Source organism: Lissotriton helveticus, chromosome 11 (genome assembly GCF_964261635.1).
Source record: "Lissotriton helveticus chromosome 11, aLisHel1.1, whole genome shotgun sequence".
Lineage (NCBI taxonomy): Eukaryota > Metazoa > Chordata > Amphibia > Caudata > Salamandridae > Lissotriton > Lissotriton helveticus.
Genome location: NC_136072.1, coordinates 1,080,390,403 through 1,080,408,272, shown reverse-complemented (window position 1 = coordinate 1,080,408,272; position 17,870 = coordinate 1,080,390,403). Strand labels below are relative to the sequence as shown.

The 17,870-nt window shown below is 45.6% G+C and overlaps 1 protein-coding gene across 2 annotated transcripts in view; it reads left to right on the top strand.

Moving 5' to 3' along the window:
- Window positions 1-17,870, top strand: part of GCN1 (GCN1 activator of EIF2AK4) — a 728,660-nt gene that overhangs the window by 518,585 nt on the left and 192,205 nt on the right. For both annotated transcript variants that reach the window (XM_078667658.1, XM_078667659.1), the window contains exons 43-45: window positions 11,833-11,950; window positions 14,082-14,297; window positions 16,583-16,747. In XM_078667658.1, the coding sequence (XP_078523784.1) occupies window positions 11,833-11,950; window positions 14,082-14,297; window positions 16,583-16,747 (499 nt within the window). The remainder of the gene's footprint in view (window positions 1-11,832; window positions 11,951-14,081; window positions 14,298-16,582; window positions 16,748-17,870) is intronic.

Genomic DNA, 17,870 nt, shown 5'->3' with positions numbered 1-17,870 from the left:
TGCTCTTAGGTCAGAAACAAAGCCAGCTCAGGGAGAGGATGTGAGAAGATGGCCTGGCATATGCTGTCCACTATTCTAGTGGGCATCTTGCACCAGTCCAAACGACCCTTATTGATGGTAGGTTTAAAGACAACCTATATAGAAAGCTATCCTAGTGGTAGCTGCGGAGAGCAGCCTTCAGGCTAAGTCTTGAAGGAATGTACAGGCGCTTGTTTTATCAGTCTATAATGTCGTGAATGACCAAATGAAAGGAGACCCACACCAGGTATATATATATATATATATATATATGCAGGCTCCCTCTTACACCAAGGAAAACGAGTCACTCTTACAGCGGGTGCTTTAGACCGCGTTGGTGTCCGCGGTAATATAAAATGGCTCCAAATCCCCAAAAAATACCCAACCGGGTTGATTAGGACAAAAAGCACTCCCAAGCACTACAGTTGCTTTCAGCAGGGGTAGGTTTATTTTGATAGACGCGTTTCTGGAGATGGAACTCCCTTTGTCAGTATTTACATCAGTGCAACCAAAAACTGAATCCTTATCTATGTTTCCCATAAGTCATGGGCATAAACGAGGGACTAAACTGACGCCTCATGAGCGCCATCTTGTAATGTGCAAATACATCAAATAACCAAACATTGCTTGTACGTGTGTTACACCATTAATTAAGCCGTGTATCGGCAAATTCATCATCCTAATAATTACCCGCATCACTTAAATACAGACAACCATTGATATTCGTATTGCAGGGCTAAGATGACTAAAACTTCAACCTATCTATCACATCATCGATCAATGATAGAAACATCAGGAAGATCAGAAAAATCTCGCCGTGGATCGGCATTGGCAGCCCATAAGGACTGCCCACTTGAGGTGGAACTAAGTATCCAGCAATGTATTATACAAATATTAACAAAGAGTTAATAAGAGTGACATCATACACCCCGAGCCTCAACTTGATTTAAAGAACCATCTAAAAATATACTAAATGGGTCATCATCCAATCAATATTAATACAGATTACATATTTTACATATTTCACTTTCACGTCATTATCAACCCAAGTGTGAGGCCAGTTCTTCTCCCATGTTCAACCCCTTAGGTGCTTTGGTTTCTAAGTCTATGATATAACGGGACTCGAGTCTCCTTAAAGCAAGCAACCTATTGCCCCCTCTAGGATTTACTTCTACTCTGTCCAAACAGAAATATCTCAAAAGGTTCCTGTCACTGTTGTGTTTGATAGAGAAGTGGCGTGCCACAGGATAAGTAAAATCCTTATTGGCTATTGCACGCATGTGCTCCAATATCCTCAATTTGACAGGATTGATCGTACTTCCCACATATCTCAACATGCAAGGACATACTAGGCAATAAACTGCATGATCGGAGTGACAAGACATGAATTTACTGATCTTCTTCCCTCTGTTATGTCCCGGGACCTCATAGTACAAGGTTCTTTTACTTGCAGAGCAGGCCTTGCACTTTCCACACGGAAAGAAGCCCTGGGCTTCCTTCAGCGTGCCCTGTCGCTTCTCAATGGGTCGAAGGTAGCTATGAACCACTTGGTCGCGTAGTGATCTCGCCTTCCTGTATGTAATTAATGGCATGTTTGGTATATCAGAGCCAATAATTGGGTCTGCTTTTAGAATATGCCAATGTTTGGCCAATACCTCGCGCAATTTGTGGGAGTCTGCAGAGTAGGAAGTGATCATGCGAAATTTGCCTTCTGTACTGGAGACTGATTTTTTAGTGAAAAGACTAGATCGAGAAACGCTCCTAACTTTCCTCAGGGTCTCTTTTAGAACATGGGGGCTGTATCCTCTTACCACAAATCTCTCCATACATTCCTTGGCTGCTTCCTCAAAGGAATTGTCTTGGCTGCAATTGCGCTTTAACCGCAAAAGCTCCCCATATGGGATGTTGTTAATTAATTTGCCGGGATGACTGCTGGACGCGTGTAAAACGCTATTTCCCGCAGTCGGTTTGCGGTACAAATTAGTGCAAATATGCCCATCCCTGATGCTCACCTCCAGGTCCAGGTAGTTTACCTTTTCCTTATTGATGTCCCCAGTGAATTTCAAATGGAATTCATTGTCATTGAGCAGATCAATATACTGTTTAGCTTCCTCAATGGTACCATTCCATACTAGGAACAGGTCATCAATGTACCTGCTCCATAGTACCACCTTAGAATTCCAGGAGGACAGTCTGGGGGCCCAGGCTACCTGCTCCTCCCACCAGCCCACGAATAAATTCGCGTAGCTGGGGGCGAAGCAGGAACCCATCGCCGTACCAGTCAGTTGGCGATACATGGTATTCTGAAAGAGAAAAATGTTATTGCGTAAGCCGAATGCAACTAGTTCTAATAGCATCCTATTATGCATTGCAAATTTTAACTCTCTCTTATTGAGGAAGTACTCTATGGCAAGGAGACCCTGGTCATGATCTATGCAAGTATACAAACTTGTAATGTCCAGGGTGATCAGTATATAGGATGGTTGCCAGTTCAAAAGTTCCACCTTCTCTATAAAGTCCGAAGTGTCCCTGATGTATGATTTCAGAGACAACACAGAACTGAACAGATGGTGGTCTAGAAATTTGGAGAGGTTCTCCGTCAGTCCTCCCATTGAGGAGATAATAGGTCTCCCAGGGGGGTCTCTAATGTCCTTATGGACCTTGGGGAGATGGTAAAAACAAGGTAACACAGGGTTGGTGGTCTTGAGAAAAAGATATTCATCCAGATCAAGCATCTGTTTATCGTGCCATTTCTTAAGTAAAACATAGAGATCATTTATGCTGGATAAGTAATCTTGTTTCTTTATTATGGCATAACAGGAAACATCCTGCAGTTGCCGCATGGCCTCTGCCACATATTTAGTCCTGGACATGACAACAATGTTGCCTCCTTTGTCGGAGGGTTTGCACACTATGGTTTCATCATCCATGATGGACTTAATGGCTGAATGCTGTTCCTTGGTGGTGTTAAATCGAGTCTTCCGATTTTCTTGAGTGGTTCTCATGGTCATCAGATCCCTGGTGACTATATCGGAAAAAATGTCGATCGAATCCACCGCAGTCTGTGGAACAAACTTGGAAGCCAACTTGAAATTACTTTTGGGTTGCAGTTTGTTCAATATCAACATTGGCCAGTCTTTGGGTGAGAGTATTGTCAGTTGTTTCCGTTTCCATGTTGCCTTCTAGTCTCAAATTATGTAATACTTCACAGGCAGTGAGATCATTGACAGTTAGGAGATCCGTGTCCTTTTTATTCTGTCTTAGATGCTTGGCTTCTTGAGCTGTGGGTTTAACTTTATGAAACTTGTGCAGTTTGATCTTGCGAACAAATTTAAACAAATCGATCCATGTCTGTGTGTACTCCATGCTTTTACTTGGACAGAAAGTCAGTCCTAACTTGAGAACAGACTCTTCTGCTGGAGTTAGTTGTCTATCCGAAAGGTTCACTATGGTGAGTTGTTCCGAAGGGCCTACCATCTTCCCCTCCTCTGGCTCCTGGTGACCCTCGGAATTGGTTTGCTCTTGATGTTGCCGTTGCCTCTTCCTCTTCCCCTTCCAGCCCCCTCGTCGGGTTTGTCTCCTGCTTCTGGGGGTTTGTTCTTGCCATCCCTTAGCCAACTTTCTCGGATGACCTTGAACTCCTGCTGAAAAGGGGTTTTCTTAACTGGGGGTTCGGGAGCAGTGGTTGTCCCTGTCGTTTCATCCCCAGATAACTCACTGGCAGTGACATCGGAGTCCGAAGTTTCCACTCTTACTTCTTCGGTACCTTTAGGCATCTGATCTTTCCTGGCAACATCTTTGCGTGGTTGATCATACTTTTTTGAGAATGTTAGTACTCTTCCCATAGCGTAATCCCTTTCGTCACGGTCGAATTTTTCTTGTTTTCTTAATTTGATTTTGGTTTCATATTTCTGGAGTCTCTTCTTCATGTTGGCTCTGAGGAGATCTTGTTCCTCCTTGTTCGTGTTTTGTGAGATTAGGCCTTCTAGTTCCTCAATTTCCTTAATAGTCTTATCGTGGTCACTCCACGCAAATTGGACTAGAATTTCCAACATGCCTTTGCATGAATTGGCTATATGTGTAGCCCAAGTTTCCAGCAGTAGGGGGTCCGGATTTTCGTAAGCAGGGACTGTAAAAATTCTCAGTCCTCGAGGCACCCTCTGTACCTCAATGTAGCCCTGCAGTGAAGTGCCCTCCCACCACTTACGAAGTTCACGTTCGTACAATTTTTCCAACTTGTGGAATTGAGAAATTAAAGGATTTAAAGTTGTTGTGATGGTATTAGTCAAGGATGGCTTGGATACATCCGGGTGTTTATTTTTAAAGATGTCCACAGCAGCGTCCCGTCGTTCAGACATGTTGAACATTGTTCAGTAAAGCAGTTGGAAAGGTCTTTGGTCCCAAAATCCAACTCTCACCCCTGCTCTTGTAAGCAACTGTCTGCTTTCGCTTAACCGCTTTGCAAATGGTACGAAAAATATATAAGGTCGCGTAATTGAGAAGCAGGCTTACCGCTTTCTGCGCTGGCCAGCAAGACGCGATCCCTCAGTCTTTCGTTCCGGAGTGTGTAGAGGTAAATTCACTTCCTCGTGTTGATGCTACTCCGTTGGCGGCGGTGGTGCACTCGTGAAACTATGCAGGCTCCCTCTTACACCAAGGAAAACGAGTCACTCTTACAGCGGGTGCTTTAGACCGCGTTGGTGTCCGCGGTAATATAAAATGGCTCCAAATCCCAAAAAAATACCCAACCGGGTTGATTAGGACAAAAAGCACTCCCAAGCACGACAGTTGCTTTCAGCAGGGGTAGGTTTATTTCGATAGACGCGTTTCTGGAGATGGAACTCCCTTCGTCAGTATTTACATCAGTGCAACCAAAAACTGAATCCTTATCTATGTTTCCCATAAGTCATGGGCATAAACGAGGGACTAAACGGACGCCTCATGAGCGCCATCTTGTAATGTGCAAATACATCAAATAACCAAACATTGCTTGTACGTGTGTTACACCATTAATTAAGCCGTGTATCGGCAAATTCATCATCCTAATAATTACCCGCATCACTTAAATACAGACAACCATTGATATTCGTATTGCAGGGCTAGGATGACTAAAACTTCAACCTATCTATCACATCATCGATCAATGATAGAAACATCAGGAAGATCAGAAAAATCTCGCCGTGGATCGGCATTGGCAGCCCATAAGGACTGCCCACTTGAGGTGGAACTAAGTATCCAGCAATGTATTATACAAATATTAACAAAGAGTTAATAAGAGTGACATCATACACCCCGAGCCTCAACTTGATTTAAAGAACCATCTAAAAATATACTAAATGAGTCATCATCCAATCAATATTAATACAGATTACATATTTTACATATTTCACTTTCACGTCATTATCAACCCAAGTGTGAGGCCAGTTCTTCTCCCATGTTCAACCGCTTAGGTGCTTTGGTTTCTAAGTCTATGATATAACGGGACTCGAGTCTCCTTAAAGCAAGCAACCTATTGCCCCCTCTAGGATTTACTTCTACTCTGTCCAAACAGAAATATCTCAAAAGGTTCCTGTCACTGTTGTGTTTGATAGAGAAGTGGCGTGCCACAGGATAAGTAAAATCCTTATTGGCTATTGCACGCATGTGCTCCAATATCCTCAATTTGACAGGATTGATCGTACTTCCCACATATCTCAACATGCAAGGACATACTAGGCAATAAACTGCATGATCGGAGTGACAAGACATGAATTTACTGATCTTCTTCCCTCTGTTATGTCCCGGGACCTCATAGTACAAGGTTCTTTTACTTGCAGAGCAGGCCTTGCACTTTCCACACGGAAAGAAGCCCTGGGCTTCCTTCAGCGTGCCCTGTCGCTTCTCAATGGGTCGAAGGTAGCTATGAACCACTTGGTCGCGTAGTGATCTCGCCTTCCTGTATGTAATTAATGGCATGTTTGGTATATCAGAGCCAATAATTGGGTCTGCTTTTAGAATATGCCAATGTTTGGCCAATACCTCACGCAATTTGTGGGAGTCCGCAGAGTAGGAAGTGATCATGCGAAATTTGCCTTCTGTACTGGAGACTGATTTTTTAGTGAAAAGACTAGATCGAGAAACATAGATAAGGATTCAGTTTTTGGTTGCACTGATGTAAATACTGATGAAGGGAGTTCCATCTCCAGAAACGCGTCTATCGAAATAAACCTACCCCTGCTGAAAGCAACTGTCGTGCTTGGGAGTGCTTTTTGTCCTAATCAACCCGGTTGGGTATTTTTTTGGGATTTGGAGCCATTATATATATATATATATACACACATATATACACACACACACACACACACACACACACACACACACACACACACACATCCCTCTAGTCTCTTTATGAGGCAAAAGTACATTCAGTAAACCTATTTAGCATACAGTAAATTAGCACAATATACGTTGAGCCCTAGGGGCGTACCAAACCATATATTAAGAACCACGACTGACATAGATACAAGGCATATAGCCTTTAGAACCGCTGGGCCACCATGAACCACCCAAGGTGGTGACACAGGGGACGCGTGCAGTGTCTACACACAGCAGCAAATCACCATTAACTTCTATGGGGAAAGTCGCGGTTGGAATTTTAAAGATTAAGGACACTTAGAACAGGACTTGGAGCAAACCCCTTTAGAACTAGGAGGTTCTAGAGTCAACACCCACGGGAGCACCAGAGTACTCGAGTTACCTCACCCATTGGAGCCGGGTGCATAAGTGTCTTTTCGTGTGGAGTTTCGTCGTCTATTTCAATGTAGAGCTGCTGCAAAGTGCTGCTGGCTTCCAAGTGGAAAGTGTCCGGGTGGATCGGAGATGTGAAGAACCTGAAAGCAGAGGGGACAGAGTCTAGGTCACTTGCCAGTGAACAGGAAGGCGTTGGGAAGATGCCCACCAATGTCGGGTGATTTCAGGTGAAGAAGGTGAAGCTTGACTCTTTAGCCACGAGGACCAGGAGGCGTCGAGGATGACCAGGAGCTGGATTCGAGCTACCCACGAAGGATGTTGAGAGCTGCGGTGACGGTTTCCGGATTAGACCCAACAAGCCTTGGCAACAGCAACCCATGCAGAAAGCAAAGATTGGCTTAGGTGCAGACCAGCAAGGTCTGAGGGACTCACCTCTTGGTAGGGAGTCAGGGCATGTCTGATGCAACCAGGGAAGCCCAAAGGAAAGAAGAGTTACCTTCGTGGGGACCCATCAGTCGACAGACCAGGGATCACGAAAGGGCATCGAGCAGAATTGCTAGAAGCGGGCTCACGGAACACTTGTGGAGTGTAGACCCACAATCTTTGGTGCAGATGGTGCTCGGGGCTTGGACTACAAGTAGCCCAATGCACAAGTTCGGAAAAACTCGGTAAGTCGATGCACTTGCAAATCTGCACGGTGTCCAGGAGCTCCAGTCCCACGTCACTCGTGGGGGCTGCGGGTCTCAGCTTTGCTGGGATCTCGTGTCGGCCTCTGAGAAGTCTGGAAGTCTTGAGTCGCAAATACTTCGGGGTCCGGTGGGAGCCTCAGAAATGCAGACCGTAAAGATGCTTCTTGGTGCCTGTTTGAACGTGGGAGCCATTACTTGACCCCAAGGGAGATTCTTCAGTCTTCTAGTTGTGTAGAATGTCGAAGTTCCAGGATGTATGTTGCAGAGTTTTGTTCAGGTGTAATCTGAAGGCCTAAGGACTTGGGTCTCATACTTATACTAAGTTAGGGGGTTGGACATACCCTGGGGACCCACCTATGGGAGGGTCTGGGGAGAGGGATGGTTACACCCCTTTCCCTTTATCCTGTTACGCGCCAGAGGAGGGGCTGAGCGCCCCTGCAACCGGTTTGAACTGGGGTATGCACAGGGACATCAAGTGTGCCCCCAGCACTGTCTGAAAAGCATTCTCTGAATGCACTCACCCAGCCCCAATAAACTAAAGGCTGTCTGGGAGGTGGTTACACCTCCCTGTGACAGGAAACCTATTCTCCAGGCCTCCCCTGCCGGAGTTTCGTCCAGCAGTAGGAGGTCAGATCCGTGTCTGTGGCATCCATTTTGTGATGTCAGGGCTCTTTTAAACTATTACCGGTCAGACCAGTTTGTACATGTCTCTCCCTCTAGAAGGGTTGAATTCTACCCCTGCCGCCAGGACTGGCGGGTAGGATTCCAAAGTGTTTGACACCAAACATGACATGTTTCCATGCAGCCATTCCAAAGTTAGCATTCACCCCGAGGTTATAATGCACTTAAGAGTATATGGTCTGGCTGCATCACAGAACATCCTCAGAGAATAGGCTCCGAAAGCTGCAGAGGGGCCCAGCACATGCATGGGCACCCTCTCACACAAAACCAAGCACTCTGCCTTCAGTATTGATAAGGCCTGCCATAGGAGTGACTTATAGGTTTATATGTGCGTGTGATTAAAGGTAGATATAGGTAGCCTATATCTTAGTAAGGAGGGCATGCACCACCTTACCTAGGCTGCAGCAGCAGACCTGTGGTGCCATTTTGGAAGGCTTCCCAAGGGTGGCATAATACATGCTTCAGCCTCTGGTAGGCCTCTGGGGTTCCCATGCCCTTAGTACCTAAAGGTACCATATGCTAGGGACTCGCAAGGGTAACCCAGGAACCAATCTGGAGTGTACCTAAAGTACATGCAATCATTTTAGAGAGGAAGCAGCTAGGCTGGGGTCCTGAAAAGCAGGGCCCCAGCCAGACTAAAGTCGAAAAACAGTGAAACACCAGCAAAAAGAGGAGGTAACCATAGTAAGCAGATCCTACTCTCCTACAGAGGATGTTCACCACCTTACTCCCCCCTCAAAGAATCTACCTCCTTTGAAATATGAATCTGTCTGCCCATTCAAGAGATTAAGCTAACCTTCTTTATCTAGAGCCCTTTGGCACCTGGACAGGTGGGCAAATTAGCTAGTAAGCTAGGCGTGCCTGCCCCCAGGCTAGTACCTCTAAGGTGGCCTAACCTGAAGTGGGCACAACTTTTCAGAGTTGGCCATCTTGGTGATGGCAAACTTAGGAACTCTGCCACTTTCCACAGGTAGTGTTTGTATAGCGGCTGTTGTGACCCCAGGCGTAGGTAGCCCATTTGCTACTAACCTACACTCCCCTAATATTTAGGGGAGCCCCTGGCACCAGAAAATCATACCCTGTGACCTGAAAGAAGCCTGACGTGAAGAGTCGCAAAGAGCAAGAACAGAAGACCGAGCAACTGACTTGGCACCAACCCTGCCAACCTGCCCGCTGACTTCAACAATTGCACCAGAAGACGACTTGTCCTGCAGCTGCTGTATCTCCAAAGCCTGAGAGACCTGCCAGCACTTCACCTAGGAACCATGTACTCTTGTGGAGTAGCGGAGATGTTCCCATACATCTTGCAGGTACCAAAGACTGTGAGGCTCCAAGACCGCAAGAACTAGATGCCAGAAAGCACTACTACACCTGAGCTGCCAAGCACTAGCTGAAGTGGGCCAACTGTGTCAATGTGGTCTTCAGACCCTCCAGACTTGAAGCCCACCTTGGCTTTTCCCACTGTGGGCTTCTCAATGCCTCCTGCAGCGTCATTGACTCTTCTTTGGAGCCCTGTCCCATCAAGCATTCCCCACATGTCAATTCCTGCAGCATATCACACAGTGATCCAGCATGTGGCAGGCCATCTCAAGATCCAACTTGACGTGGTAGAGAAAAAGGCTTCCTTCTCACTGAGGCTCTGGCAAAAAGTGAGTATTATGTTCAGTTTCTGCCTATGTTAAAGAGCATGCTCAAATGTCCTAAAGGAAACTTGAAAGACCCTGTAAAAACCTGGAGTTGCGACGCTTAATGTTCAGAAAAAAAGCAGTGCCACAAGACCCCATCTACAGCAGCCAGCCGTTGTGAAGGCAGATAGTCTCCAAGCAATGGCTACTCTGCGTCTGAGCAGTGACATTCCATGCATCCTTCAACCGCTCAACAGCTGTTGAGTAACACCTAAGATTATACCATCGTATGTGGAGGAAATTACCTTAAACAAGTGGGTATTCTCCATCGTTGCCCAAGTTTATCACCTGGAGTTCTGTACTGCAACATCAAATTTTCCACCATGCTGGAACATAGTTAGACAAGATCACCAAAGGAAGCTGTAGCAAGAAGTGCAGGCATTGTTTCAAAAGAGAGCCATCAAACCTGTTCCACCATATCAGCGCCCAGATCCAGACTGACCCTGACACAAGAAGTCTTAGAATTTAGGTACCTGGAGCTTCCAGAAATGTTGATGCAAATTCTTAAGGCAGTCTGAAAGCCATTTACAATGGCGTGCTACATTGCAGAAAGAAACAAGTGTTCACTAATGTAAAAATATCTGTAAGCCGCCTTACATACCTCGGTACAAGATATCATCTATTACTTGTTACACTGATAAGAGGCAGGGCTTGCCTACTCTTCAAAATGGTACACTAAACCACTGTAGCAGCTTCCCTACAAAACCGAGAACACCAACCAGTCTTAAAAATAACTGCTACCAACGCCTTTATGTAAGGCTTTAAGAGGGTAATCTCTCCTTAGACGCCATCAGTCCCTTCATGGGCCCTGAATATTATCCTTGCATTGATCACAGAAGCCAGCATTTGAGCTGAGACTCTTCACCACTGCAGTTCCTTACATGGACATTGTAATTCCTTATTCCACTCACGTATCTACATAGTTAGTGAAACAGCAATCCCTCACAGTAGAGGGCACACAGATAAGGTCGTCCTTGGAACAAATCTTATTCTGCTTAAGGTCCCCTCCCTTTCTATGTCCATCAAATTATTGATGTACCAAGCTTTTTCCCCTGACCACAGTTGTTTGTGGAAAGGGCTTTACATACTTTAAATGTTAAGAAAGCCTTTATGTGCCAAATTGACCATACCAAATCTACTAGGAAGACCAAGCATCTATTTATAGTTTTTGGCTTGCCCCACCTCAAAGAAGCCAGTTACCTAAGTGACCTCTTCAGATAAATTGTCAAATGTATTCAAGTTTGCTACGTAAATGCCAAACGCACACTAAGCTCCTTGTGTAGGGCATATTCTGATTGAAAAAAAAGGAAAGAACCACCATGGCTTTCCTAGGCTACAATCCTCTTGCTGGTATCTGTAAAGCTGCGACATTATGTATGATCCACACTTTCACCAGAAATTACTGTGTGGACTTTCATGCCAAAAAACTTTACTTTAAACCTTTTTCCAAACATCTTTCGGGAGAAGCGTACTGCTATTACATTCTATCAAGGCATGAGATCTAAAGCAGCCCACGCTGCAAATTGAAATCATTACTTATCTGTAACAATTAATTAGCTGTTTGTAATGCTCTAGAATCCCATGCTCTCTCACCCACTTCCCTAGAGGAGACTCCGCAGTATGATATTAAGTGGTTAATCATCTTTTGAAATACATATTAATACAAAAGTACACAAAGGCATAACTGCTTTGCATCGCTACTTATTGTTATTCTTGCCTGTATTTGAAAAATGCCATCTACCGTGGTATCTGTTGTGTTGCATTGAGAGTTTCAGGGGAGGTATTGTGAGTCTACTAGAACCAAAACCTCTGCTTTGAAGAAAAACAACTGGCAGCATCCACCCCCAACCCTAGATGGAAGGAGCATGCATAGCAGGTGGATCTACAGCACTACACGCTGAAAACAGATGGTTACGGTTAAATAATGTTTTGCTTTCTGAACCCTTAGATCCTATTTTATTGTTCATTCTAGTAAATGATGGTTTGTAACTTGGTGTGATTGCTATTTTCTTGTATTTTTGTGTACTTAGATTCAGCTCTGTCCAGCTTCTTGGTGATCTCCTGTTCCACATTTCTGGAGTCTCTGGAAAGATGACAACGGAAACTGCCTCAGAGGATGACAACTTTGGAACAGCCCAGTCTACTAAGGTGAGGAATGTTGGATCATTTGGTCATAGTATGTGGGTGATAATAGTGGAATTTTTTTTAACTTACATGCAAGCAAAGGTGAAGGATTCCACATAGTGTTATTAAAGGCATTTTGTGAGCTAAGCATGCATCATGAGGCACAATGATCCGCACAAAGAATAAACCCACCATCCAAGTTCCCTTAAGAAATAAAAGGTAAGTTAGTTTACTTGCTCCGTAACTGTGCTCCCTGCCAATCTGTTGCTGTGCCCTCTTCTCCCTTTTTTCATTGTTCCCCCATGTTTGCTCTTCAATGTGTCCCATGCTTATCCCTCTTTGTGTCACCTTGCCGATCCTTCACTGTGTCCCTCTGTCGGTATGACATTGTGTCTCCTGTGTTTGCGACATTGTTTCTCCTGTCTTTTTAACGCTGCATACTCTTTCTGCTTGACACTATGGCTCCTGTCTGTCCTTCACTATGGCCCAGTCTTTCCTACACTGTGGCCCATGTCTGTCCGCCATGGTGGCCCATGTCTGTCCATCACGGTGGCCTGGTCCTTCCTTCATAGTGGCCCCTGTCCATCCTTCAAGGTAGCCCCTGTCCGTCCTTGACGGGGGCCCCTGTCCGTCCTTCACAATGGCCCCTGTCCGTCCTTCACAATGGCCCCTGTCCGTCCTTCACAATGGCCCTTGTCCGTCCTTCACAATGGCCCTTGTCGTCCTTCACAATGGCCCTTGTCTGTCCTTCACGGTGGCCCTTGTCTGTCCTTCACGGTGGCCCTTGTCTGTCCTTCACGGTGGCCCTTGTTTGTCCTTCATGGTGGCCCTTGTCTGTCCTTCATGGTTGCCCTTGTCTGTCCTTCATGGTGGCCCTTGTCTGTCCTTCACTGTGGCCCTTGTCTGTCCTTCACGGTGGCCCTTGTCTGTCCTTCACGGTGGCCCCTGTCTGTCCTTCACGGTGGCCCCTGTCTGTCCTTCACGGTGGCCCCTGTCTGTCCTTCACGGTGGCCCCTGTCTGTCCTTCACGGTGGCCCCTGTCTGTCCTTCACGGTGGCCCCTGTCTGTCCTTCACGGTGGCCCCTGTCTGTCCTTCACGGTGGCCCCTGTCTGTCCTTCGCGGTGGCCCCTGTCTGTCCTTCACGGTGGCCCCTGTCTGTCCTTCGCGGTGGCCCCTGTCTGTCCTTCGCGGTGGCCCCTGTCTGTCCAACACTGTGGCCCCTGTCTGTCCAACACTGTGGCCCCTGTCTGTCCAACACTGTGGCCCCTGTCTGTCCAACACTGTGGCCCCTGTCTGTCCAACACTGTGGCCCCTGTCTGTCCAACACTGTGGCCCCTGTCTGTCCAACACTGTGGCCCCTGTCTGTCCAACACTGTGGCCCCTGTCTGTCCAACACTGTGGCCCCTGTCTGTCCAACACTGTGTCCCCCGTCCGTCTTGTGTCCCCCGTCCGTCCAACACTGGGTCCCCGGTCCGTCCAACACTGGGTCCCCGGTCCGTCCAACACTGGGTCCCCGGTCCGTCCAACACTGGGTCCCCGGTCCGTCCAACACTGGGTCCCCGGTCCGTCCAACACTGGGTCCCCGGTCCGGGCCCCTGTCCATCCTTCACGGTGGCCCCTGTCCGTCCTTCACGGTGACCCCTGTCCGTCCTTCACGGTGACCCCTGTCCGTCCTTCACGGTGGCCCCTGTCTGTCCTTCACGGTGACACACGTGTCTGAAGAGCGGAGAATCAAGATATACCGCTTACCACGCTACCCTACACGTGCATGAGGGTTTAATTTGGAGACACCGTTGTTCGATCTCCTGCATACCCTGGTTCACGCAGGACAAGTGATCCCTCCCTTTTGATTATTTGTCCTTCACGGTGGCCTCTGTCAATCCTTTAACTCGTCCGTTGGTTTGATGATCCCATGGCCTGTCCCCCTCTCTGACTGTTCTTCAGCCAGTCCCAGTCTTTGACAGTTCTTGAGTCAATCTTTTCACCCTGCCTTTGCTTTGCTTTTCTGCCAACCCCATCCTTCATTGTCGCTGTGCACACACTGTACTTAGTCCTCTTCTTGGTATTTTTCATCATTAAGCCCCAGCCTCTGTCCATCATGCCAGTAGTTTCAAAGGACAGGTTTGTGAAATAGGTTTTACTCCTTTCTTTCAGGCCATTGTTGGTGCTCTGGGAGCCGAGCGCAGGAACCGAGTACTTGCTGGATTGTACATGGGGCGATCAGACACCCAGCTGGTGGTACGGCAAGCCTCTCTTCACGTCTGGAAGATTGTGGTGTCAAACACACCTCGTACGCTGCGGGAAATTCTTCCAACACTCTTTGGCCTTTTGCTGGGGTTCCTGGCTAGCACTTGTGCAGACAAGAGAACGGTGAGTTCACCCTGATGCTACTCCTGTTAAGACCCCCATTGAATCCTTTGGAATGATACATTCAATGAGAACATTCAGAGCTCTCCAAGGACACTCTTTTGTGACATATTTTAGCAACATAATTGTGGAATGCGAACCAATCTTAGCCTTATCTATAAAATGATTACACTGTCTCAATCCTGGCAATTTTTTTAAAATCCAGAAAACACTTGGGGTGAAATAAGCCCAAGGCCCCCCGTATGGGAATGACCACTGTTCTCCTTTAATAATGTCACGCCCAGCAGTTGGGGTAGCCCTCATTAAGCGAAAGGTACTGAGCCACAACCAATTGGGTGATTCGCTGCACAGTTTAAAAAGCATATCTTTGGAAATAAAGTAAAAGCGTGCTGCACGGCATCTCCCACTACTCACAGCAAAATGTCATACTTCAGCAAAACATGCATGCAAGATTGAGACTGGTATTAGGAGTAATAGCCCTTCTCACGTACAAGTGAAAGCGCACCAGCTCATCTGACTAGAGTGGCCAGAGGCATAATCGGCAAAGTAACGATGGCTAGGAAAGGGGTCAGTAGATGGAGCTTGGTCAGTTGGGCCTGGAAAAGGCTGACGGGTAAAATTGGGCTGGGCATAGCATACGCTTTCCCTACTTTGTATGGACATTCCTGGGGCCCCTGTTATGTTCTAATGTGGATATTAATGTCCTGCATGCAGCGTTTGAGACTTACTTAGTTCCTTGATGGAGTTAGTTTTGTGACTCCAGGAAACTTCAAAATACAAAGATATTTTATATATTTATATTGTATTATAAAAGGGGAAACTCATTTCTCCACTTTATAAATCAGAGATGGGAACTTTGAGAACCTCTTGAGAGAAACTGAAGGGTGAAATAGGAACGAATTGCAGATGGAAGTATTTGTGCAGGTAGATAAAACACAGCTATTGCATTTCAAATACTTGCATGAGATATACCGTACCCCTCGAGGGCTCCAAAATATGTACCAGGAAAACCCTGGAAAGTTTAACAGATGTGTCATGGAAGACCCAGATTTTATGCATCTTGCGTGGTACATCTGTACCATGTGGGCATTTAGGGAGGCGGCCATCCAGGTCATCAAACAATGGTGGAGATGGGGATAGAAAGGGATCTCCATTAGATTCCGAAAGTCTGGAGAAGGTTGGTTTACTTGGCTATACTTAAGCAAAACATAAAGTTGCAGTGTGTTAGAATAAGAAAGCTGTTACACTTTCTAACTACTAGTTATTCCAACTCACAAAATGTCATGACCTAAAAGAATAATAATTTAAGAAAGTGATTCCAAAGTCACAGCATAAAGATATCTGGCCTCCATTTGTTATTATTGTTATGTACCTGATGATCAGAGGTACAAACTGCAAAGACGGTAAGGCAGGAATATGATTTGAGTGATTTGGGCAATTTAATGTGCTACAAATCCTTAGGCATGAGAATGTAATAGTGCTGGAGGTTTGGGGATGCTTAGCCATGTTAATTGGGAAACACAAATAATTTAAGAAAGTGATTCCAAAGTCACAGCATAAAGATATCTGGCCTCCATTTGTCATTATTTTTATGTACCTGATGATCAGAGGTACAAACTGCAAAGACGGTAAGGCAGGAATATGATTTGAGTGATTTGGGCAATTTATTGTGCTAAAAATTCTTAGGCATGAGATTGTAATAGTGCTGGAGGTTTGGGGATGCTTAGCCATGTTAATTGGGAAACACAAAATGCCCATTTCAAATCTTGTGAAAGACAATTGATATGCAACAATAACGAAAGTTTAAAAAAAAAATCTTTGGTACTGCTATTTGACTTAATCTGAACCACAAACTTTTTTTCCAAGTGCATCATGGTTGCTACATATCCTTCTAATTAAGGTTTATTGAAGAAGACCTGTTATAAGTTTTCCTTATGTTCATCAACATGTGCACTGCTCTGCCTACTGTAAGTGCCACTCCAGCCACACGTGACAACATAACCACAGCTGAGCAGATCAGCAATGGAAATAACACTGACATTTCCTTGCTCTGTTGAGCAGTAGCGGCTTGAGTATTCAGTGATTTACGGTGACATTAGTGTGTAATATTCAAGTGTGGGCTCTAACATTATTTTCATATGTGTGATAAGTCAACACAAGTGTAACTGCTCCTCTTACATATAAACACGATGTTTAACCCGATGTGGAACACAGTAGACATGTAAGAACAGTGGTATCATTAACGCTGACCATGGAAATCATGCTTGTTATGTTTTCTTTCACTGAAGATTGCAGCGAGGACACTTGGGGATCTTGTCCGTAAACTTGGAGAAAAAATTCTACCAGAAATCATCCCCATCTTGGAAGAAGGCTTACGATCCGATAAGAGAGATGAAAGGCAGGGGGTGTGCATCGGGTTGAGCGAGATCATGAAGTCTACCAGTAGGGATGCGGTAAGTGTAAGAGGGAGGATAGTTTCATTTGAGTTCATCAGTTATGCCATCCGAGATATAATAAGTATGTGTTTTAGCCAAATTTTGTGTTAGCTCAAGATTAAAGTAAATATTTCAATGGCATTGTGAAGAGTAGTTTGGCATTTGTTGATTTTTAACCTATGAAATGTATCTATCTTTTTTAGACCCCAATCTCAGTCTCATTGCGGCACCTGAATAGTATAGGGAAAGGGTTTCGCTAATCCAGTCTTTGTGTAAGGGGAACTATGCCTCCTTCTGTTATAAACACCCACCTCCTAGACAGACACACTAAGTAATTTCACCTTTGTTTTGTGTTGTGCTTGCTTTCTTAGCATTCTGAATTAGTATCTACACACTGTTGTGTTTGTTGTTTTCTAACCTCTCCCCTTCATCTTTATCAACATTTCTTCCTTCCCCTTTTATTCTAGCAACTTTTCCCCCACAGTGTCACTTAAGCATCCTTCCACTCTTGGATCAGCCTTTCCGTAGGCTTTTCACTGCAATCTGCTGCTGCCTCAGATGCTCACCCTACAAGTGTAAAAACACTTCTCAGAGGGAATGAATACGTATTTGCATAAGAGGGTGGGTTTTTATCTAAGGAATAAATGGGCCCTCCTTCTCAAGCAAGAGCTCATGGATAGTCAGTGGGCCCTTGCCCTGGAGCAGGTCTAGGTCTGTACTGTTTATAGGAACCCATGTTTCAAAATCACATGTTCATCTACCTACACAAGATATATCTTACTCCCAAATGCCTACACTGCATATTCCCGGTGGTGGGCCTGAAATGCCCACGGTGTATATGTCAAGAGGCAGACTTCTACCATTTGGTATAAAACTGCCCCGAAATTGGGGGATATCAGTCGGACGCTGATGGCTACATTAAAGGACATTATGGGACGTCCCCTACAGTTGGATCCCCCGCACTGTTTGTTGAGTCCAACATCCCCTTGCAAGCAAGAACAAATATGTCACAAGGTTTGTGTACCTGGCGTATATCCTGTTAAAACACTGCTTAACAATTGTGTGGATGTCCACCACAACCCCCCCCCCCCAACCCCTATTTTCCTTGTGGCTTAGAGACCTTTTGAAATGGACGACAGCC